This window comes from Ictalurus punctatus, chromosome 23, assembly GCF_001660625.3.
Source record: "Ictalurus punctatus breed USDA103 chromosome 23, Coco_2.0, whole genome shotgun sequence".
Classification (NCBI taxonomy): Eukaryota; Metazoa; Chordata; class Actinopteri; order Siluriformes; family Ictaluridae; genus Ictalurus; species Ictalurus punctatus.
The window spans coordinates 1,342,951-1,366,430 of record NC_030438.2 but is presented as its reverse complement, the minus strand read 5'-3'; the positions used below and the strand labels follow the sequence as shown (position 1 = coordinate 1,366,430).

Below are 23,480 nucleotides of genomic sequence, written 5' to 3'. Positions count from 1 at the left end.
TGAGAATAAGAGTTCTTATTTGCTTACCAGTTGCCTCTGTTGATTGGCTTTGAATGAGTTATTTATTTTTCCAGGTATTGTTTTATTTCTCATGTTCGGTTGGTTGTCCATTTTTAATTATTTTTCATTCAAAGCATTAATCATTTTCGTTGTGCTAGGAAAGATTTGATGCAGTTTCCAGTTTATCTCTGGTTACTCTTTCTTTCTCTTTCTCTCTCTCTCTCTCTCTCTCTCTCTCTCTCTCTCTCTCTCTCTCTCGTCTGCTCCGGTGTTAGGATCCACTCCAGTTTGCAGGAAGTTCTTTAGTGCCATTTTCCTTTAATTTTCTTTGAAAGTGGTTTAGCCAAATTTCTTTGTTATTTATAGTGAACCTGTGTTCATGACAGTTTAGACATTTTGGTGTTTTTTCCCTGAGGTTTCTCATTTTAAAAGCAAAAAAACTCAAGCGGGTATGACCCCCCCCCCCCCCCCTCTCACACACACACACACACTATGATGATTTTTTGATTATTTTTAATAACTCTTTGATTACTAATTATCAGGCTGATAGATATGTGTGTGTGTGTGCGCGCGTGTGTGTGTGCGCGTGTGTGTGTGTGTGTGCGTGCGTGCGTGTGTGTGCGTGTGTGTGTGTGTGTGTGTGTGTGTGTGCGTGCGTGCGTGCGTGCGTGCGTGTATGTGGCACCCAAAATGACAATTTAAACCAGAAGCAATGCTTTTAAATAGAAAATGTCTCATCACCCAACACTCTGTAGTATATTTTCCTTCTTGAATGATCTGCAGTGCTGTATTTCACTGTGATCTCAGCAGCACCAGCACTACTGTATTGTATTGGATGGGTGTGTGACATCACCTAGAATGAATGTAAACAATCTTTAAAGTTAATCAACTGATCTTGGTGCTAAACCTTTACTTTAATAATCTAATATGCAGTAGCTCTATGCTGCCAAATCTGACATCTGAAGAGAAATTCCTGATGGAAAATGAAATCTCGGTTTAAAGTAAATGGAGCAACAGGATTCAAAATGAATCTAAATTTAATGTAAAACTAAAACCCAGGTCTAAATGGGGTCTAGAAAGTCATTTATATTACTTTAAAACAAGGTTTAAAGCAACTGAATTCACAGACAACTTTCCTGCAACAACCATCCACCTCACCCAAAAAATCCCTCTTGTATTCGTGTATAAATATTGTTTTTATTTGTTTGATTTGTCTTTTCCTTAGAAGTTTATGTAACAAAGTTGCTTTAAGATCTTCTTCTCTATCTTTGGTGGCATGTGCCTCCTGTAGTTTTATGTACTTTATTTCCCTCTAGTGGCCTAAATATGAAAATAATAATTATTATTATTATTATAATTATAATAATAAATGTAGGAGCTACAATTCAATGAATAAAAAGTTTATCAAATCACTTTCATAACCCATTTATTCCAGTCATGGCTTTGAAGAACATTTGGCTCATCGTTCTACCAATGAACGCCATGTTTTAGATCAAACAGGAAACTTTTCAGACCGATTCTGACCACTTGGTGGCTCTGTAGGCTTGAAAAACCTAAGAATATGCAGTTTTTGTATTTGTGCTTAATCATTTCTTTTTTGCTTCCCTTCCTTGCTTTCTTGTTTCTTTAAGAAAGGAGCAAGAAAGCATAGAAAGGAACAAGAAAGCGGGGAAGGGAAGCAAAAAGGACACGAGGGAGCACAAGCTACTTGCATGCTTATTCTTAGGTTTTTCAAGTCCACAGAAAATGCAAGGAAAGGACACGAAGCATCAAGGGCGAATGTACTGATTAATGAGACGTCGTCTGCCCACTGAAGCGACACTTTAAAGTGACTCACCTTATCTATGACGTGTTGCATCTTCAACACGGTGTGTTTATACAGTGAATGGACATCATTTAAAACATTATTGCGCGTGTATATCACGCATACATGTTTTATTCAATATGATTTCTCATACATTTCTTTATCCTTGATCTAGTATCTCCTCTAGTATCTCCTCTTCTGGATTCCTTTGAACAAATTTAAAGGATTGGTACATCCTTAAGAAGTCAAACAGTCTAATAGTGCTAAGAATAATAAATATAATAACATTGATATTGATGGGTTATGAATCATTTTCAATCATTTTCAATTTCATTGATGTTATTTCCACCCCCGCAAAAACAAAAACAATCAACAATCAACAACACAGACTTCCTGGCTATGCTTCAGATACAGTGGGGTCCAAAAGTCTCAGAACCTCATGGCTCATCTCTTCTATTGAAGCATGTGTTCAGAAGACACTCCAATGGATTTGATCTGAAATGGATCATAAGCGTTTGCAAAAAACGTGTGGAGTCCACGCCAGCTTGAGTGCACACGGTGGGTGATTAAAGCAAAAAGAGGATGTACTAAAAACTAATAAACTCTGAAATTCGTGTCAATATTTCAAAGATTCTACTTTTCACTCAAGTTATTGTCAATAATATAATTTGTAAATAAAATTTGTTGTATTAAATTAGAAAAGAATGCAACAAATACAAGCATTTTCACTAGTGCGCTCAGACGCCGTTGCTTTCTTTGCACCTTCGTGTAGCTCTGACGTGGGACTCGGAGGATGACTTGGCATCAGTGCTTTAACAAAGCATGAGCAACAATTACGCAGGATCACGTGGCTGAATCCGTCCAGTAACGCTTAAGAAAGAGCACAAAGACTTCTTTGCTCTCTTGCACCTCCTTGTGCCTCTGCCGTGAGACGTGGAAGATGACACAGCATAATGTTATTTTTCAAAACTTTCAGAACACAATTTATGGCCTTAGAAGTAATTATTGACTCCAACATGACCACAAACTCCAAATCTTTAATTTGACATCTACAGGGATAATAAATGTCTAATCAGTCTCTGCCTTCTGTATGAGTGTGTAAAAGGAGGTAATGAAAACAGCTTTTTGGGCTTGTTAAGGATATTTCAGGTGACTGCAAAGACCCTGTAATAACCAGAAACACAGGCAAAAGTTCCCACATATTGATGTGCGTCGGCCTGGGAGAATTGGGAGAAATGCATCCATCTGGGAACAGCATAGGAAAACGTGACAAACATGTATCTGTTGAGCCAAACTCTCCTCCTCATACAGGTTATGTCAGAAATTTTAGACACAATATCCAATAGCAATGCATCTTGCATTCGGTCAACTCTCCCTCCATGTAAACATTCAGTAGTTGTGCAAGAACTGCTGGTTACTCATTCTGATTTGTCCCTCTTTCATATATGGCAATAACTCATCTGGAATGAAGTGCTGAATATTCACAAATATACTGCAATCGAAGACGGTAAATTCCTTCCTCCGTCCCTCTTTGTCTTTAATAACAGACTATCATCTGCGTAGATGTGAAAGTTGTGAAAACACGAATGATTTTTTCATTTTTCATTTTGCTGTTTGGGCAAAAAGGTATGCTACAGTCATACTCACTCTAGTGAGTTACAGACTAATGACAAATTAAAGGAAAAACATAAAATGTCTTAATAACGTGTTGGGCCACCATGAGCCAGCAAAACAGCTTCAGTGTGCCTTGGCAAAGAGTCTAGAAGTCTCTGAAACAGTACTAGAGGGATCAACATCATTCTTCTAAAAGATATTCCATCAGTTGGTGGTTTGATGACGGTGGTAGAGAGTGCTAACGCACCAGCCTAAAATCTCCCATACGTGTTCAATTGGGTTGAGATGCGATGAGTGAAGATCACAGCATACGATTTAGATCATTGTCATACTCATCACGTCATTCAGTGCGCCCTTGTACCCTGTGGACAGGGGTTCATCCTGGAAGAGACCACTTCCAACATGATAGAAATCTTTCATCACGGTATAAAGATGATCAGACAGATTAGTCAGAATAACTGTATTGATTTGTCGTGACGGTTTCCTCTAAGTGGACAAGTGGAGCCAAATCATGCCGGCGAATGTAAAATGCTCGTAGCAACTGGCTCTGTTAAAATGCCCACAGCATAACAGAGCAACTGGTTTTTCCTGTTGCCACTTGTCTGTAGCTGCGCTGTTTATCCTGATTTTATTTACTTTCCCTCTTCTAAACAGAACAAATAAAGAACAGTGAATTAATATGTGATGCAAGAGTCACAATATCTGTTCTATAACCACTCCAAATCTTCTGAAATGTTTCTCTTAAGATATTTAGCTTCTTATGAGCAGTTTTGCCAATCCTGTTATTTTTCTCTAGCCGACTGGAGACAGCCTGTCCCGCTCTTCCTTACGAAGGATTAATAGCTTTGGGTTTTCTGCGAGCTGCGTGTATGCCCCATGAAGGGCTGGGAATGGTCCAGCTGGGTTGAGCAACGACATAAGGGTGTGTGTAGATGCTTGCTTCCCATCCAGGGAAAGCAGCATGGGGGGAGGTTGTTGTTCGCCCACACATAGCCACCTACACACTACCACACTGCTGCTTGATGAGCGGACAAAGAGTACCCATCGTGACAGATGATCTGATTCAGTATCAGGAAGCTGATCCGTTGATATTTTATGTAGTTGTGCATTAGAAAGCTAGAGTTTATGCTGCACATTTATAATATACATGCAACATGTATGCAAAGTCAAGCACCTTATAATTCTGAGATTCTCTCAGGTCCGGTTTATCCCAAGCATCTCACAAACAGATATAGGAAAAAGAAAAACAGATATCGAGGCGTTATAGAGCGCAAGTGTGTACCTTCATTTGCCAATGACTGCCAAATAATCGGCTAATGAAACAATTACCAAGGCCATCATGAGCTGAATAGCAGGCTTTTCAAGTGAGCTAGAGCTGGAAAAATGCTAAATGTACTAGACCCACACTACTAAATCAACAATCCTCACTGGTTCTTTGGTTGTGATACTTGCAAAACCCTTACAGGGTCTATTTCAAGAGTATTCCTCTAAAATCTTTGGTCTGGATGAGTGGATACCATGACTGAATGGTGACCAGTTAACTGCTTAATCATTAATGGTTAGTTCATGGCTGTAAATACGGCAATTCAACGTGGTTATGATTCCTTTCACAGTGGCACTTCATATGATCACTTTTGAATGGTTCCATACACTTTGAACAGACGAGACATCTGTTTTGAATTTGGCGCAGGGAAAATAAACGCCTTCAACATTCTGTTTTCATCGTCGACTTTTCTTTATACTAGCAGCGTTGCCACTTCACTAATCAGATCAGAGAGGGTTTGCTGAATCTATTACTGATAGTACTGCATCTGTACTATACAGTACATGTGACAAGAATTCTTGTGTTTTCCTGTACTAAGACAAGAACAGAAAACTTATTTTCTCAAAATTCAGTTATAACTGGAGTCAAAGGGCTTGTCGAAGATTGTGTTTTCTAATCCAAACACTGTCCGATTGCTACCACTGACCCCTTGACCAAGGCTCCTAAAATTCCACGGGCACTCCTAACCCAGTACCCTTTCCAATTTGAAAAAAATAGCTCCTGCTTGGGGGGTCAGATCAAATCAAGAAATGGTCTGAAGCTACTTCAGAAACAGCACTAAATGTTAGCCTCAGTAAATGTAACTCTTAGTAAATGATTCTCTCGTTCATTGTGAGATTCTACTCTACAAATTGCCTTGTCAATCAGAATGCCAGGATTTTTGCCAGTCCCAGAATAGTATCCCAGCATGCTGCACTGCAACTGGACAAATCACAGCCCAATGTCGACGATGCCATTATTCCATGTCCTCTGGTCTACATTTACACATACTTTACCAGAGAGTGAGGCCCACTGCAATACTCCAGCCTCTGACAGTACATCAATTACCCCCTTTTCTAATTATGGGTCGCCCCATTCAGATGATAACGGTGTCCAAAGACACCTTTATTTAAAAAAATGCTTGCATAATTTTCTGTGTGGCCTGCAAGTAAACTGAATAGGGCTGTCATGTAGACTAAACGAATTAAGGAAACAGGAGCTTTGTGGACATTGTTCTACTCTTAATTGCATGATTATACAATTACGAAATAGCTACAAATAACAGGGTCAGCAGCACAGTTGTTTAGTTTTAGGAAGCCAGATCACCATTTCTGTTGATTCTCTGCTTAACAACATTCTATAAAGGAGGTCATCAAGAACCACAGACGCTTTTCAGAGATGCTCCTGTCTGTGAAAGGCTACTTTGTGGTTTTTTTGGTTCCTTGATTAACATAAAGCTAACTGCATATACTTTGGCACATCCGCTCCGAATCATAACCATTAAGGACATGTACAAGTTACAGACCGATTTTAATAAAAGTACTGTGCTACCTATATCATCAAGAATGACAGAGTCATAGAGAATGAAGAGAAGCTTGTAACAGCCATCTACTGTAATTTTCAGGCAGTTTTCAGGAATCACTCTGCTTAAAAGGTCATAGCGGGGAGTGCCAGAATTCATTTACTGGAATTTGCGGTGCTGAAAAACACTCATGCACCAATTAAATCAACACGACATATAATTATCCAAATCACTAAGAGCTCCATGGTGATTTGGGGTAAAAACCACTCTGTCTAGAGATGCTGGGGAACGGACATGCTACTCTGATTCTATCCGAGAATATTAGTGTTATTACTGCAAACTGATATTTAAAGTGTTTACTGCACAAAGGATTAAAATTGTCCAATAAGAATATTTCATCAAATAAATACAATAATAGCTTAAATTTGTTGTCATGTGACTGGATTTCTATTCCTAGCCTTCACATCTTTAATACTTCTAATATTATTCAACATTACTTATACAGTGAAGATCATATACAGTGCTGAGACATAACAAAATGTGGAAAAAGTGAAGCGCTGTGAATACTTTCCGGATGCACTGTATGTATACTAATACAGTGAAGCTCGCATTGTACGAAAAACAGACCAAAGTCATTAAAAATATATACACACACACACACACACACACACACAGGTGGTCACATTTAATTTTCATTTTCAGATTTGTGCTCCATTGTGCACAAACTAAGAACAAGTGCACACATTAGAGAACAGACCAATGATAGGACGTGTGCGGAGGCAGAACAACAACAAAAACAAAAACCACAACAAAGCACACCATGAAGTGCTCGCTGCACTGGGGGAATTCATGACAGGATAAGCATGGGTGGTCAGTATGAATTAGATGAACCGCAGTCTATTCACTGTGCCTTTTACTGTTTCTATGCAATACAAAACTTTGACAGCACTGTCTAACAATGAAATTGAACAAAGCACGTTAACCGAATCCAGAATCCAGACTTCTCCAAACCCTGTCAATCATATTATCTCCCTACTGTGATCCTTTAATAGATAAAATAAGTTGCGTTTTATCTTTCCACCAAAGCATACAATCAAAGACAAGAGTTAAATGAGGATACCTACCTTTCCTGGCACGGGAGAAGAGTTTAATACTGACAGGAGAGGCAGAAGAGGAAGTGGACAGGGAGGCACAAGAGGAGTCCTTGGAGGATGAGCGAAAGATTCCAGAAAAGCTGAGGCGGCGGGGTGATTTAGGTGGGGAATCCTGATGTAGGGGGTAAGGGAAGATGGTTCTTGGTGACCCCGGACTGGTTTTGGACCTCGCTGGAGCCGACATGGGGCTAGAGGGCCGGCTAAATGGACTCCTGCTGAAAAATCCTTTAGTTGGGCTAGCTGAGTGGCAGCTGATCTCCCCCTACAGGTAAAACCCAAAAGAGAGAAATGACTACCAATTAACTACTCAATTTCATTTCTAGAAGTAAAAAACAAAACAAAGACTCTGTTCCCAGAGTTTGCTAGAGAACATGAGAGAACATGGGAGAACAGGGAACAACTAGCCATCAAACAAAGTCTGGGAAATTGTAGAAAACTATCTATCATTGCTTGGTTATAATAAAACATCCCAAACTTTGAACCTCCCCTGGACTTCAGAGCCTGCTAAAAAGGTATGTCGGAGACTCAGCAAACAGGTACGAAAGATCCTCTGGTCTGATGAGACCAAAATGGAACTTTCTTGCCTTCTCACAAAGCAAGCTTTACAAAAAGAATACTATCCCCACTGTAAAGCATGTTGGTGGTAGTATCATGTTGAGGGTTACCCTTGTGTTCTTGGATGTTTCTCTGACTAATGCCCTCTCACTGGCTTTTGTTGGAAGTCCTCCTTTAATTCCAGTTGTGCCATAGTCATACCATGTCTTAATAATGGATTTAATGGTGTTCCGATGGATGTTCAAAGATATAAATATTTTTACAACCAAACCCTGCCTGATACTTTTCCACAACTTTTGTCATTGTTTGTTTTCATAGCTCTTTGGTCTTCATGATGCTGTTGAGGTATGTTCTCCATACCTTCCAGGAACAGGTTTATTTCTTGAGATAATGGGACACTTAATCTCAATCTTTTTTTTAGTACCCTACCGCAATATTATGGGCTATTTTGTGTAACTGCATGACATAATTTCAGCTCCAGGTTTTAACACTACAAAATGTGGAAAAGGTCTGGAAGTGGATACATAAAGGGAAGAGTAGGAAGAGCAGGGTGGTGGAAATTTAAACTAACAGTGAGAACAACAGTGGACCTATTATAGTATATACAATATGCTCCTTCCCAGTTAATGCTCAGATTTGAATTACCCTATGAGTTTCATTGCTGGCTAGTAACTTTCAATTGTAAAGAATCTTAGAGACTGTGCTGTAGTACCATTTGCTCATGCACATTCACAGTGCAATACTTTTGATAATAATTTAATTCCTCACATTTATTTATATTTATATAAATGGGGATCTTCTCAACCACCACCAATGTGAAACATCCACCCGGATCATGTGATGGTAGACATAGTGCACCAGAACGCCCACCACACACCATCTATTGGTGGAGAGAAGAGGAGAGCCAATCAGGGATGGAGATTATTAGGGGGCCATGAACCATAAGGACCAATGGGGGAATTTCACCAGGACATGAACTGTGCTTTCCACCATTGTAAAATAAACGAATTTTTAAAATATCAATAATAGATCCCCTGTATATGATTCCTGGACCCCTAGGGATCCCTGGATGCCACTTTGAGAAGCACTGCTTTCTAGTACATGACCAACAGAGGACAGTTTACTGGAATATACTAATGGTGCTTAAAGTCATTAACACAAACTGATCTACTGTACTGATGTGTTAAACAAAATAGTTGATGATTATATTTGTCTCACTAGTTTGCATTTATCGACCACCATTCAAGCACTGGGAATAAACCATTTTAATGTAGTGATTCAGTGCATATTCAACTGTGTCTGATAGTTTTAAGGTAATTCAAATCACTACTGATTAAATAAACCGGTTCTTGTTATTCATTAAACAAGGGGTGGGTGGTAGAATTCATTAAATTTGTGTTTGTCCTTCACATTGCTGAAGGAACAACAGATGAATAACAAGTAGTCCAAATATTTTCCTTTTAAGTTCTGTTATAAGCCTCTTTTTTTTTTTGTTTTGTTTTGCTGGAACATTTTAATCAGCGTTTTTCACCCGCAGCAGTGTTCAGTATTTTCAGCGCTGTTCATCCATATAAACAGTAAAAAAAAAAAAAAAAAAAAAAAAAAAAAAAAAAAAAAAACACTCAAAACTGTTTAGGCATGCAAAAGTACAGGGTCACCTTGTGTTGCTCAGGGCCTTTTATGTAAAGAAAACAGAACAGCTCATAGCTGTGCAAGAACATAAATGAGTTATGAATAACTACATAATCTGTTAAGAACTAAAATCAGGTTAATCTGAGGTGATCATGAGCAATCGTTTGATCACAATCATGTGTTTCCATATAAATGTATGTAGCAGGTATACACTTTTATTCTCAATTAGCTTCCTGGTGAAATCCAATCCCAGCACTACCATACATGAATCATTATTCTCGGTTTGATTTACTGACTTTGTGTAACTGTTTTGCTATGGAAAGTAAGCTGAATTGGTGTTGTAGCTAGGTAGCTATGTAATCTTCGCTCTTGATAATCATGTTTATAATATATAAAAGTGGCCAAAGTCAACAGAAAAGTAACAATTAAATTGTACCTCACGATTATCCGTATTACAATTAAACATCTGCTAAAATCTGTGGCGGACCGAACTTTAATCAGCGTGCCATTTACGATGTGATTAGATACTTTAAAGGAGGAAGGAAGGTTAGGAAAAGTATATCACATCTTAGTCATTTAATCTCAGATAACACTGCTGGCCCACATTTACTGCAGTGCCAAGTTACAAAAACACAGAAAACCAAAAGTGTAAACATAGAAAACTTGTTTTTGTGTCTTTATAAAACAAAAGAAATCAAAATTTAAAAAAAAAAGAAAGATCGAAACAATTTTTTACAAACATTTTTGAGAAATTTCTGATTGGCCGTTCAAGTGTTCAGAGAGATAGTTCTTGAGGTCTTTGCATTTGACTAATTGCTGAGCAGACCTTTAACATGTGATACCGTGTGAGGAGCTCAGACTCCTATTTTTAAATACTGATGGTAAACTTCCTGACAGCTGACTGACATTTGTGGATTCTGCAGCACTGAATGAGAGATGCTGACATGTTTAGACACCTGTTTCGGCCCACCTCCAGAACCTGAGCATTTCCCATGGCCAAGGTTTTAGTAACAATGCAGAGTTCATGCATTACGTAAAACAATCCCAAAGACAGATGTATGGATTACGTGTTATTTTATACTCTGTAGGATATTACAATACTTTATTGTAAATATTTTTTTTGTTGTAGTTGTTTTTTTCATTTTTACAGTGTATACCTAACACGCTAGTGGAAATCATCTAATCCCAAAGCACACAGTAGAGCTGAGGCACAGTGCGTTCTCCACTTGCATTTCAAGAAGGTAAGGACTTGATTACAAACAGGGTTATTATAACAGCCTTTCCATAACCTCTAATTAGTGCGATAATCAAAACATCAGAATCAGCACACAGCACCAGGAAGCTTAAGGCCAAGTTGTGAGCACACAGGAAACACATTTTCAAAACACTGAGCTTCTCGATGATTTTTTTCTGACTTATAACACATACACAGCTCCAGGCACATCACAGGAACATCTTCACATGAAGTTGATTAATATGACTAAGCGTATCCTACTCATACAACACACTTCAATGTGATAGCTCTTTTGCTCCAAGGACCATTAGAAGATAAGTAATGTTTAATGCCCGTTTAAACATTCCTAATCTTTGATGACCCATTCCTGTGTTGCTTTTAATGAGGTGCAAATTAAATGATTATGTGGCATTTTGGTGATATTACCTTGCGTGTACCATTCTTGTCATTGTGCTCATCATCTCCTTCCTGGAAGGGCATGGCAAACGAGCTCAGGTCCTACAAATGGATGGAGACATAGTGTTATAATAATAAACAAGCGCAATCAAACAGCTCATAAGCTCAGGCAAAGACAAATGCCATAAAATAGGTAAAGCATTTCAGGACAAATGAAAGAGAGATGTATTTTACTGTACACTGTCTGGGTCTACACTACCAGCTTTCCTCGTCACTAAGGTGGTACCCTCGAGCTTACATCTTCTGTACCTTCAATATGTACCTTTCTTCTGGAAGTCTAACTGCAATATACAATTTAAGGTACATGAAGAAACTATCATTAGTTTTTAGTGTACAGATTTGTAGGTACACTATAAAAGGTGTTTAGTACTCTTTGTATACTTTTTGTTTCTGAGTGTACACAGTATGTGTATCTTATAAACATGAACTTTCAAAGCAAATGAGTGTTACCTCCTACACAGTTCATATGAATCCTGTGCACACAGATAAACCCTGTAAGAGTTTCTACCATTATATTCTATTTTCTCATCAACCTCACAGACTTTATTTTGAAAGAAACATTACATCAATCCATCCGGTTTCTGTACTGCTTATCCTACACAGGGTCGCAGGGAGCCTGGAACCTATCCCAGGGGGCACGAGGCAGGAGACACCCTGAATGGGGTGCCAATACATCACAAGGCGCGCGCACACACACAATTTGGAAATGCCAATCAGTCTACAATGCATGTTTTGGACAGGGAGAATATGCAAAATCTATGCACACAGGGCAGAGGCAGGAATCAAACCCCATTCCTCGCGCACACACACGCCCACGTACACATACTTCACGGTAGTTGATTTATGTAGCGCTTTTTTCAGTGTCCCTGTATCTGAGCAGACACAGCCTATATTTGCTTTTACTTTTAAAAATCGACAATACACATGGACATGTTTCCACAGGATTTCATAGACTCTCCTGCTGTGTTCTCATCTGTGGTGCATCAAGCCCTCTCATCACTCGTTTTAGCCACACGGAAGGCCGCTGCCTTGTTCAGTACAAGGATGACATTCTTTTATGAGCTGAATGACATGAGCTCTGCAAAGAGGGCTCTCTAAAACTCTTGACCCACCTGGCTCAATAAGGTTTCAAGGCCTATCTCAAAGCATATCTTTCCAAATCTCTAGAACCTGTAGTTCAAGGTATGCCTGTCTGTTTGTTTAAGGGCTGTGCTGCGTCCGCTCTCACGGTCACGGATGCTGAAAAATTGGTTCTTTCATACCCAATCAATTTCACCCATCTTATCAGGTCTTATCTATCCTGAATAACATTCAGAAACAACACATGACCATTCAGCATAGATAAGGATATGAAGCCATCCTTTACGCCAGACAAAACCTAACCATTAAATCTGTAACCACTGCTAACAGCCCTGCAGTCCTGCTCCACAGACGTCTGTGTGCCTGCTTGGAGGAGCCTGCACTTGAAGCTTGGTTGGACCATGACTGTTTGACCTAAATACATGACTCCTCATCACTCTGCTCTGATCTGTCAAAACATCCCCTGGAAGGAGGGGAGAAAGTATATGTTGATGGATCGTGTTCTAAACCCAATGACACAACATTTTTATGTGGCTACTCTGTTTGTTCATTACCAAATGTTGTTTATGAGGCTCACTCTATCCCTTTTAATTCTGTTCAAGCTGGAGAACCCACTGCTCTCACGCATGCTTGTCATCTCTTTAAGGGTAAGACTGTTACTATTTACACTGATTCGCGTTATGCTTTTGGTGTCTCACCTGATTTTGGTATGATATGGCATGTTTGTGGATTTCGTGCCACTGATGGTAAACCCATATCACATGCCATGCTCGTTTCTGAACTTGTAGAAGCCTCACTTTTACCTGACAGGCTATCTATTGTTAAGGTTAAAGGTCATGACTCCTAACACAGAACAACCCCCTGGTAATTCACTCTCTGATGAAGTAGCTAGATGGGCCTCGAAATAGGGCTTGCCCAGCCCCTTAGTCACAATCAAGCTGCCCTTAGGGGGCCTCTTCTCATCTCATTTAACACATACACATATAGCCTTGTTTTGTATTAGAATTTGCATACAAAGACAAAGATTCTAAAGCTACTTTCAGAGATAATACTTGAGGACTTAGACACAGCAACAAAACAAGTATAATGATCAATATAGAGTATAAAATGCACAGAGGGCCTTGATACCAGAGGACTGAAATATAATCACAAATAATTTGAGACGACACAACAGGAAATTTCTGGTCATACAGATGGAGGACCCAGTGGGAGCATAATATAATCTGTAAAATTGCCAAACTGCTGATCCAGAAATAAACAGGATGAACCACTATCCACTTACCTAACCACGTCTGTATCAAAATGTGATGTGGATCAGTTTCACTGAACAAATCACTAAAGCAATATCAGGGCAGGAGACATTAACTTAATTTGACACTGTGAACTGTTTCTAAGAGCTTTATCTGAACTTTACCTCAAGATCAAGTCACTGCATAATGTTTTGAGCTTGTTGTAGAGTTTATTGATATAGTACCATACTATGATTACACTGGAGAATTGAAGAACACCCAATTTAGCACTAGCCAGCATTATGTTGATCAAAATGAATGACATTTTATATCATTAGAATGCCTATATTCAATTTATCAAAGCATTGAGAACCACTGGAACATCTGAGGCTGGTTAGGAATATGGATTAACGAATATGGAATACGGCAAAAATATCACAGCAAAGCGGTTCTTAACCTTTTTGTGAGTGCGACCCACTTTTAAGTATAACAATGTTTTACGACCCCAAGGGTTGTGACCCCCGAGTTAAGATTCGCCGTCATAGCATATCATATCTTTTTCACAATATACAGTACAATACGCACTCACCCGCCACTTTATTAGGAACAACTTCAATCACCTGTTACTCATTGCTACCACCCACATACAGCTATTTTTTGCGTTAACCCTTGTAGCAGCAACAGGACTGATAATAAATAAAATAAAATAAATAAATAATAAAACACACACACACACACACACACACACACACACACACACACACACACACACACACACACACACACACACACACAGCTTGATCCAAATAGAGGCTATATATTCTCTTAATCACAGATAATGATAGATATTAGCTCCATTTTCTGTAAATATCTATCATTCTCACCTGCGGATATCTCTTACCATGAAAATCCCTTCCAATCCTTCAACAAGTGTCCATGGCAACAAGCTAGACCTACGCTGAGCTTTTCATCTTCTACCGTACAAAACCCAACTGACCTGTTCAAAGTCTGTAACAAATCGGTGGTTTGCACTAAGTCAAAGGGATCAGTGATCTAATTCCCTCAGCACCGATGACATGGTCCAGCAAAAATTAAAGCAAATCTGTTGAAGGGTTTATTGACGATACCTGCAGAACAACCACCCCAATCAATAAAAGCCCTGCCCAGACTTCCTTACCTATAATCAAATAAAGATGATGGTGAAAAAAAGATAAGCCTGCCGCTCCAGCCAGCCAGTCTGCACAGTCCGGCGTCACAATCTGCTCTCCATCTTTTCAGCTTTAGTGCCAGTACAAAATGCAGTCTCCCAATAAAGAAAGCCTCCTCAGTTTTAAAAAAAAAATGCACAGAGTGAAGGGAAGCTCCACACACAGCCAGTCCCATCCGCTAGTGCTTAAACACAAGGGTGACTCTGTAATGAGATATGACACAAAACTGCTGCCTCAAGCACTTGCAAATCCTATTTGATGAACTCATGGCCACTCTTGCTAAGCAAGGCCAGCCAGGACTGACTGACAAGACTGCACCTCCCCTCATGAAGTGCTGTGATTGTTTTAGTTGTTATTGTATTACTGAGGTTAAGGTTAAAAAATAAATAAATAAATAAATAAATAAATAAATAAATAAATTGCATTTTCAACTGTCCAGCCCAACTTTCATTACAGTTGTTACTGAGGATGAATAAATCATGAACATAGCTAGTAAAGCAAAGCAAAATCATCTTGATACAAGTCTCTGCCACAACTCAGCACAAGTGTATCATATGCATATGCAATGCACACTGCATTGTAGGACTTGGAGTCTAGCTTATGTTGTCTCCACTATGTCTATGTTCGAAAACTCATTAATATTATGGCAGTGGTGGTTTAGCGGTTAAGGCTCTGGGTCACTGATCAGAAGGTCAGGGATTCGAGCCCCAGCACTGCCAAGCTGCCACTGTTGGGCCCTTGAGCAAGGCCCTTAACCCTCACTCCTCCAGGGGCACCGTATCATGGCTGACCATGCGCATGTCTGACCCTGCACTCTGAGCCCAGCTTCCTAACATGCTGGGGTATGTGAAGAAAAGAATTTCACTGTGCATATGTATGTGTGACCAATAAAGACTCTTTATCATCATCATTAATATGATAAAGAATGTAGCTTCGTTGATCATACGTCCTCTTTTCCCTGGACATGTCCTCTTCTCGGACCTTAAAAAAAGCATCCGGCCGGGATTTCTAAATTTGAGAAAATGTCCGGGATTCTGCTTCACAGTTTCATTATGATGTGCTTACTGCATCATCTGTGTGCATATCTGCATTGCTTGAACCCGTCTCTGTAATTCTCGCCTTCTCTCTCGCCTTCTCTCACACCAACTGGTCAATTATAAAAGACTTACAACAACTATTGGCCAAATTCCTGCCTCTCAACCATTAACCTACTCTCGGTGAACACACAAAGGTGAAGCGCTGCTGTGTACGGCGTCAATAGCAGGAAATGACAGCTGCCCCGAGTCGAAAGCCATGGCTATAAAAGGTCATTTTTAATTTCATGTTATCACATTGCTTCATTTTACATGGCCATTCAAATGTGTAAATGATGTAGAAGGTACACTCGTGGCATCTGATATCTTATCTTATTCTATGGACATTCAAAAGAATGCAGGAAAAAATACTAAACATGGACAGAGTGAAACCAATTTTATTTATATATGTGATGCTAATAGTGTGCCTTTTTCAGTGTATTGGAGTCTACAGTCATAGTAACACTGTTTTGAACGCTATTAAGTCCCCAGCACCCACCCTCCTCAAAATAAACAAATAAATAAATAAATAAAAAATAAATGTCCTCTATTTGGAAAACTAGAATATGGTCACCCTAACATAGCAGGAAAATGGTGAGTGAGGAAAAAAAAAAAAAAGCATTTGCACTTTGCTTTCGCAACTGCGCGAGCAATGTCCCCAGTTACGTCATCATGGCACACAACCGCTACCTTCTCATGGGAATACCGAATAAACTGCACCAACAACAAAGTTGCACCAGAACCACTAAGCATATCACAAAAATTTCACCATACAGATATTTGTTTTGTTTCTTTGTGGTGTTTTCCTTCAAGTGCTTCTACATCACACTCTCAGCTGAAAGAGTTCAGACAATAGCAGGGTAAGGGAAAGTAAAGACAGAGCAAAACCACAAATCATTTTGACGTGATCACAACGACTTATACGCATTTCCCTACAAACTCTACCGCTGCTTTATCCACCAATTACTACATAAACATATTTTTTCAAAGTCCTCCAGTTATTATTACTGTGATGGTTATGATTGTTGTGTTTTGCCATTATTATGTTGCCATTATTAACAACCAGAAAAAGAAAAGACTCCTTAAATAACTCATCACTACTGTTAGCTCAATTTAACATCTTGTTGATGCTGGTAAACGTAACACAAACCTTTGTAAAACCCATCCAGCTTGTTTACAAAAGCAGGAGTAGATTATGTAACAGCACTGACCTCATGACCTCCCACTGCTGAATCAACAATCCGCAAACAACACAGCGATCGCTGAGACACGGCATAGGGGGTCAAAGAAATAAGCAGCCTATGTTGTTATGGCAAAGCAGATGCTTATACTGTTTATTAAGCCCTTTTGGTATTAGAGTAAATAACACAACGACACACACAAGCAGACCGTTGCCAGTGGAAGTGACAAAAGATACAGAACCCAGTACTTGCAGATTAGTTGGCTGAGTATCAAGAGGAATGATTGCAGTCATCAAACAGAGGGAAGAGTGTTCAGTCTTCAACTGTTGCTCTCTGCTGAGCCCCTCCTGCTACAGGATCTGACACCGAGACATCAGTGCCATCCCGAGACTGGAGCAGTCATGACAGACGCAAAACAGAAGATGTACAAAAGACTCGCATGACTCACACCTCTCCTCTCACTCCCATACATTCAATACTCTGGATCATCTCTATATGTTCTGTGTAATATTTACATATAAAGAATGTCTTTTCTTTAAGCGTTCAACACGCGGTTTTAAAGTAATCAAATCTGAAAATGTATCATTTTAATGGAAAGTTCTTCCTCTATTTGGGTTTCATGATTTTTTTTTACAAAATAACTAAAATTATTTTATTTATATCTATTTTATCCATCCATCCATCCATTTCCTGTACCGCTCATCCTTACTGGATTGTTGGGAACCTGGAGCCTATCCCAGGGGGCATGGGACACAAGGCGGGGGACACCCTGGACGGGGTGCCAATCTATATCTATTTTATTATTATTTATTATCATTGCTTCTTATAAATTAGGTCTTTATCCTTTTAATTTCAATAGTGGGAGCCTGCTTTCTTAATGTCACACAAAATTTATTACAAATTCTTCTTCTTTTTTTTTAAATGATTAAGTCCTTTCAGCAGAATTCAGACTAGTCAAAATTGCAGCATTTCTTCCTTTTCACTTCCTTTTCAGGAAAAAAAAAAAAAGAATGCTCAGAAAATTTATTGGAAAATCTGAGTTAGTATTGAAGTAACAATTAGAGCAAAAACAAAAGACAGCAGAGCAGAAGCGAGGGAAGTGTAAAAACCCCTGGGACAAGTACAAGTGGAATTACCTTAACCTAAAATATTAAACCTCTAGTAGATAGCAGAATGTTGGAATTCTGAATGTCAACAGGTTTCACATTACTCTATAAACTCTGTGTAGTGTGTTTAGTTTTTGTTTTTTTTAACCTGCAATTGCATGTTTGTACCACTAGGGGTTTCTGCATTCGCAAGGTCAGGAGTACTTCCAAATATACCCACATCTGCATGCACATGAATAACGTAAGAAATCACATTCTCTGAGTAGAAATACGTGCATGCACAAAATGACACATAGGTACAGCTGATAAATCAGTCCACTGCTTTAACAGGGGAAGGGGTGGGTGCTTGTAGGCTTCTGGGCATTTCAAATTTTCATAGTCATATACATAGAGCATTTCTTTCTTAATTATTTTGAAAAGTCATTATTTAGTGGAACCGCCACATAAAGCAATTTATTATTAAAAATTAAAGAGAGGGCATGGTGGCTTAGTGGTTAATATGTTTGCCTCGCACCTCCAAGGTTGGGGGGTTTGAATCCCGCCTCCGCCCTGTGTGCACAGAGCTTGCATGTTCTCCCTGTGCTTCAGGGGGTTTCCTCTGGGTTCTCTGGTTTCCTCCCCCAGTCAAAAGACATGCATTGTAGTCTGACTGGCATTTCCAAAATGTTCGTAGTGTGTGAATGGGTGTTCGATTGTGCCCTACGATGGGGTGTCCCCTGTCTTGTGACCCGAGTTCCCAGGAATAAGCTCCAGGCTCCCCTGCGACCCTGTGAGGGATAGCAGTATGGAAGATGGATGGAAGAAAAGGTGTTGCACTTTCACCTAGGAATATTCTTTGGCAAATATTCACAAAATGTACACATCATTAGACTGCTAGATAAAGGTCCTTAATAAAACAAAATACATTAAGCAAACAATAATCATAAAGGTATGTCCTGTTATAGTAATGAAATCACATTCTGTCTTCAAATATTCACTGCTACAGTCAGACCCTTTTCACACTTTTAACTAAATTTCATAATATTTTTTTCTGTAGCCTGACCTTATATGACCGCATAGTTTGAAAACTGATATGTTGATCTAATACTGACATCATCTGAGCACTGCACAGAGATAACCTTCCACAAACAGACAAAAGAGCCATAACATGCCATACGAAATCTTACATGCTTCATAGGCAGTTGTATTTTGTTGGTTTGTATGAATGTTTTTTTCGTGCTACAGAAGATAATTACATTTTTCAACAGTATGCAATGAGATAATGAGGTTCATTTCTGCAACAGAACACTGAGCCATGAGAACCAGTCACTGAGCCACAAGAGCAGGGGAAAGACATTGATATTCAGCCTACCACACACACACATTTACAAGGCCATACAGGAATTACATAGCTAATAATGTCCACATTTCCACTTTGAGCTTAATAAAAGTCCATTCATCCATCCATTCCACTTACCCATCCCTCATTCATCTATCCAACTCATCTAGCCATCCAACCAACCACCCATCCTTCATCCATCCATTCCACCAACCCACCCACCAGCCAGTCATCTATCCATTAATCCAACCATCCAGCAATCCATCTGCCCATAGATTTAGATACAACTCATTTTCACAATTCGTTCTTGCAATAAGACATAAAAAAAAACATTATTTTATGCAGCATCTCAAACAATATCAGTGTGCTTCTGGCATCATCATTTTGTTGGGATACAATTTTGATTATTGTCCCCGTGTTAGCTACTTCTACACACTAATAAGCTTATTAGACTTTGCATCCTTTTCTCTCTGTCGACATGACTGCACCGTTAATCAGATTTCCACTGCCTGAGAAAATTATAATAGCTTAATAGCTAAGATCATGGCTAGGAAAAAATTTACCAGAATTTTACCGATATACAATTATCAAAGCTTTGCTACTTTTCTTATAATCAAGTTTAATATAAATTATTTTGCTAGTTGTGTGACTAGTTCGACCAAAGACCAGAGAAAAATATATTACCTAAAGACACAGAAGAAATAAGAACATTATGTAACAATGATCTAAGGGCAGGTTCTTGTGGATAGTAGTCTACTGTTTGGTAGTTTGCAAGATTTATGCCTTCAAATTGGACTGATTTTCTCAAAACATCCTACTTTCTTTAAAAAGTTTATTCTTTCCATATTTTTTTGTCACAATTTTGACTTATTCTACTCCGTTTTTTGTTTCCATGTTTAACTTTGTATTACGTTAAAATGTCTGGAAAAAACAAGAAAGCTCGTGGTACTATTCAGACACAACTGAGGCCTAGTCTACGCGCTGCGAACGAAAAGCGTTCTTCCCCTGAATCCCCTGAATCCACCTCACCGCGCGTTTACCCCGACTTCACAGCCCTCAGGCCCGAGTTGCTGGCTTCGCTGAGGAAGGACATTGCTGATATTTTTAAAAAGGAACTCCAGGGGATACGCTGTCAACTATCAAGCTTGACCTGCAAGCCGTGAAGACACGGCTGGTTAGTGATAAAGTTGCTACCGATGCTACCTTATCAACACTGAAGGGTACTGTTGGGGAAATGGAGCATGCTCTCTGCGGTTGCACTGATGCCATGACTCAGATGAAGACTACTATCGAGTCTCTTACTGCTGCCGTAACCAAGTTAGAGAACAAATGTGAGGATTTGGTCACGGTGCAATAACATTAGGATAGTGGGAGTTCCAAAGGGCGCTGACACATGTACAACTGCTGCAGAGGCTGCCTTGCTAAAGGAGATGTTTGGTCTGGTGAAGGAGCCGGTTTTGGATCAGTCCCACCGGACCCTTCAGCCTAAGCCCTGACACGTCTGAACGTGTCTGAACGACCACGTGCTATTGTGTGCAGATTCCATGATTACAGTGACTGTGTTGACACCGTGCGAGAGAGCTCCAATGGATTAAAGTGAGGGATTTGACCATTTCAGTCTTCCCGCACCACACAAAGATAGCCCAGTCTCGGGCCGCATTTAACGAGGTTAGGCGTCAACTTCGTGGCATTGAGGGCGCTCGCTACAGAATACTTCACCCGGCACGGCTTCGCATTACTTATAACGGCGTTCAGAAGGACTCTGTTTCACTACCCCTAGTGGTCAGTAGTGTAATTACAGGGGGTCTGTGGGAAAGTTTTAAAAATGTTTAAATATAATATATTATATATATATTCGTAAAATGTATCAAAACATTCAAATTAGATGTTTTAAAATGAATCAATTTGGTTATTTGCAAAACATCATGTTAGCTGAGCTGACGCTCGTTCATGGAGGGATTTGTTTTAAGTTTATTCACAAATGAAATAATAATTTGCAAAAACCTACGAGTGGTAGACAAGTTCAAGTGGCACACTGATGGATAAAATAAACAAAGGATAATTCAGAGTCAAATTAAATGTCACACCAACAATAAAATGTAAAAATAAATAAATAAAATCGTGTGACGTTATTCGATCTCTGTTCTATAACATGCAAAACGGGAACATGACAGGAGTATTCTAAAAGCGACTCATGTAAACACCTTAATCACAAAAGTGTCTCATTAAGAATAAGGTCAATAATTAGATTACTCTTGTCCATGTAACGGGTTTTCCCAGGCATTTGGCTTTAAAGGTTCCTAAATGTTGACATTGAGGCTCATGGGGCGCGTCTAAGTGACGTCATGTAGTGGGCGTGGCCAGGACCTTGGCGATCATAACAAAAAGCCGTCATATGGTGGAGTTGCTACAGCGTGATTGAGTTTATCGGCTGTTCTCTGTTGATCAGATGGCCATCAGCTTTCAGAACGCCGTGTGTAAATGAATACTTAAACGTGACACCGCTGTGAGAGCACGAGGATGTAACTGAGATGAGAACAGGGATGATGCGAGAGTGGGATTAAGTAGAAATCCGCACCATCCTGCTGTTCAGTGCGGGTTTGAATGCAGCTTGTGATTCATATGCTGGATGAAGGTCGCATTTCATCCTGGCATGTTTTATATTTCCCTTCTGCACAACGACGCCCCATGCAGCAGTATGGATTAAACAATGAGACAGAACACAACAACTTACCGGCATGTTTAACTGCAGAGTTGTCCTTTTTCTTGTCCATTTCTTCCTGCCATCCGTCTTTTTTTGCTCCATCACAGAGCTTCCCATTTTCCAGACAAGCTACTCTTAAAACAAGACTAATTTCCCTCACCAGTGCTTCTATTAACCTGTTCAATCCAGAGTACAATTCCTTATGTTTGCTTAATCATTTGAATTTTAGACACACAAACACCAGTGAATCAATGATTTTAGCAGTGATGATGATGATGATGATGATGATGATGAAAGCATCTCATCTTCTCAGCCTTGTAATAATCATAAGGAACAACTCCAAGAGAGACATCATGGAAAAAAGCGGTGGTTTTTTTTTTTTTTTTTTTTTTGCAGAGAATTTGCTTGTAAAACGCTACGGTTTGTTAATTATAGAAATAAAAATGTCAAAGGTAGAGTACTGAGTGTTTTTAGTTTAATCTGCAGCCTACCGCAAGCCCTGCACTTATAAAAAGCGCGCTGCATCCGCGTCCACGCTGATCCAAGGGTAGGGTTTAAAAGCGACCAGGGCCATATGGAAGGCCACAAGGGCCAAAACATCTACACCCACGCACCTCTACAGTGCACTAGCGATGGGAAGTTGGGATCATTTTACTGACCAGGATCTTTGAATCTCGTTCAGCAAAATGAACGAAACTTTTTTCCGAGTCATTTCGTTCGTTTCAGCAGGATATAATTCAAATGTTACATGTTAAAAATGCCCCAACACGTCTAGTACTTACGCAAATGTTGATCACATTTGGAATAAAAAACAAAAACAAAACTATAGGCTAATGCAGTCAAGGGCGAATTATGAGAAACAGAAATGGTTAATTAAGTGCTTATCTGGGTCTCCAGGGTATACAGTCTGTTAGTTCACCTCACCTCCCAAACCGAGTCGTTCGTTCTTTTGTCACATCTGTTCCCCGGAAACAGAAACGGTGTTGCTTTTTGTGGTTAGTGTGGGTTTAAATTCCTCATATTTCCACAAAATAATTTCTTGCTTTTCGACCGGAAGTGTGCACCTGCTTTTTTTTACCATGTTGAACGCATGTTGAATGCACAATTGTTGAGGGCCTTTAATTGTCTGTACCTGGTTGGAAAGAGTTAACACAGAAAAAAAGAGGAAAGAGTGTTCACAAGGGAACAGAGAGGGAAGAGTGTTCACAGTAAACTTAACAAAAGAAGAGGTAAAATGCCTCAGTGAAATTTGGTCTGACGAGCATATTTCTGAGCAACTTTCAAAAACACATAAAAATGCCAAGGTT

General features: G+C 39.5%; 1 protein-coding gene across 4 annotated transcripts in view; it reads right to left on the bottom strand.

Moving 5' to 3' along the window:
• The window catches only part of prkag2a (protein kinase, AMP-activated, gamma 2 non-catalytic subunit a), an 87,872-nt gene extending 65,177 nt beyond the window's left edge, over positions 1 to 22,695 (bottom strand). Inside the window, exons 1-3 of one of the 4 annotated variants that reach the window (XR_006980921.2) lie at positions 22,204 to 22,695; positions 11,245 to 11,316; positions 7,368 to 7,659 (exon numbers count right to left, since the gene is read on the bottom strand). Coding sequence is in view for 2 of the 4 variants with exons in the window: in XM_017453645.3 (XP_017309134.1) it covers positions 7,368 to 7,659; positions 11,245 to 11,316; positions 22,204 to 22,290 (451 nt within the window). In the remaining 2 variants the exon portion in view is untranslated. Of the gene's footprint in view, positions 1 to 7,367; positions 7,660 to 11,244; positions 11,317 to 14,760; positions 14,779 to 22,203 lie in introns of those variants that run through there. The other 3 variants (XR_001810327.3, XM_017453645.3, XM_017453646.3) reach the window with 3 other exon arrangements.
• Between the last annotated feature and the right edge of the window lie 785 nt (positions 22,696 to 23,480).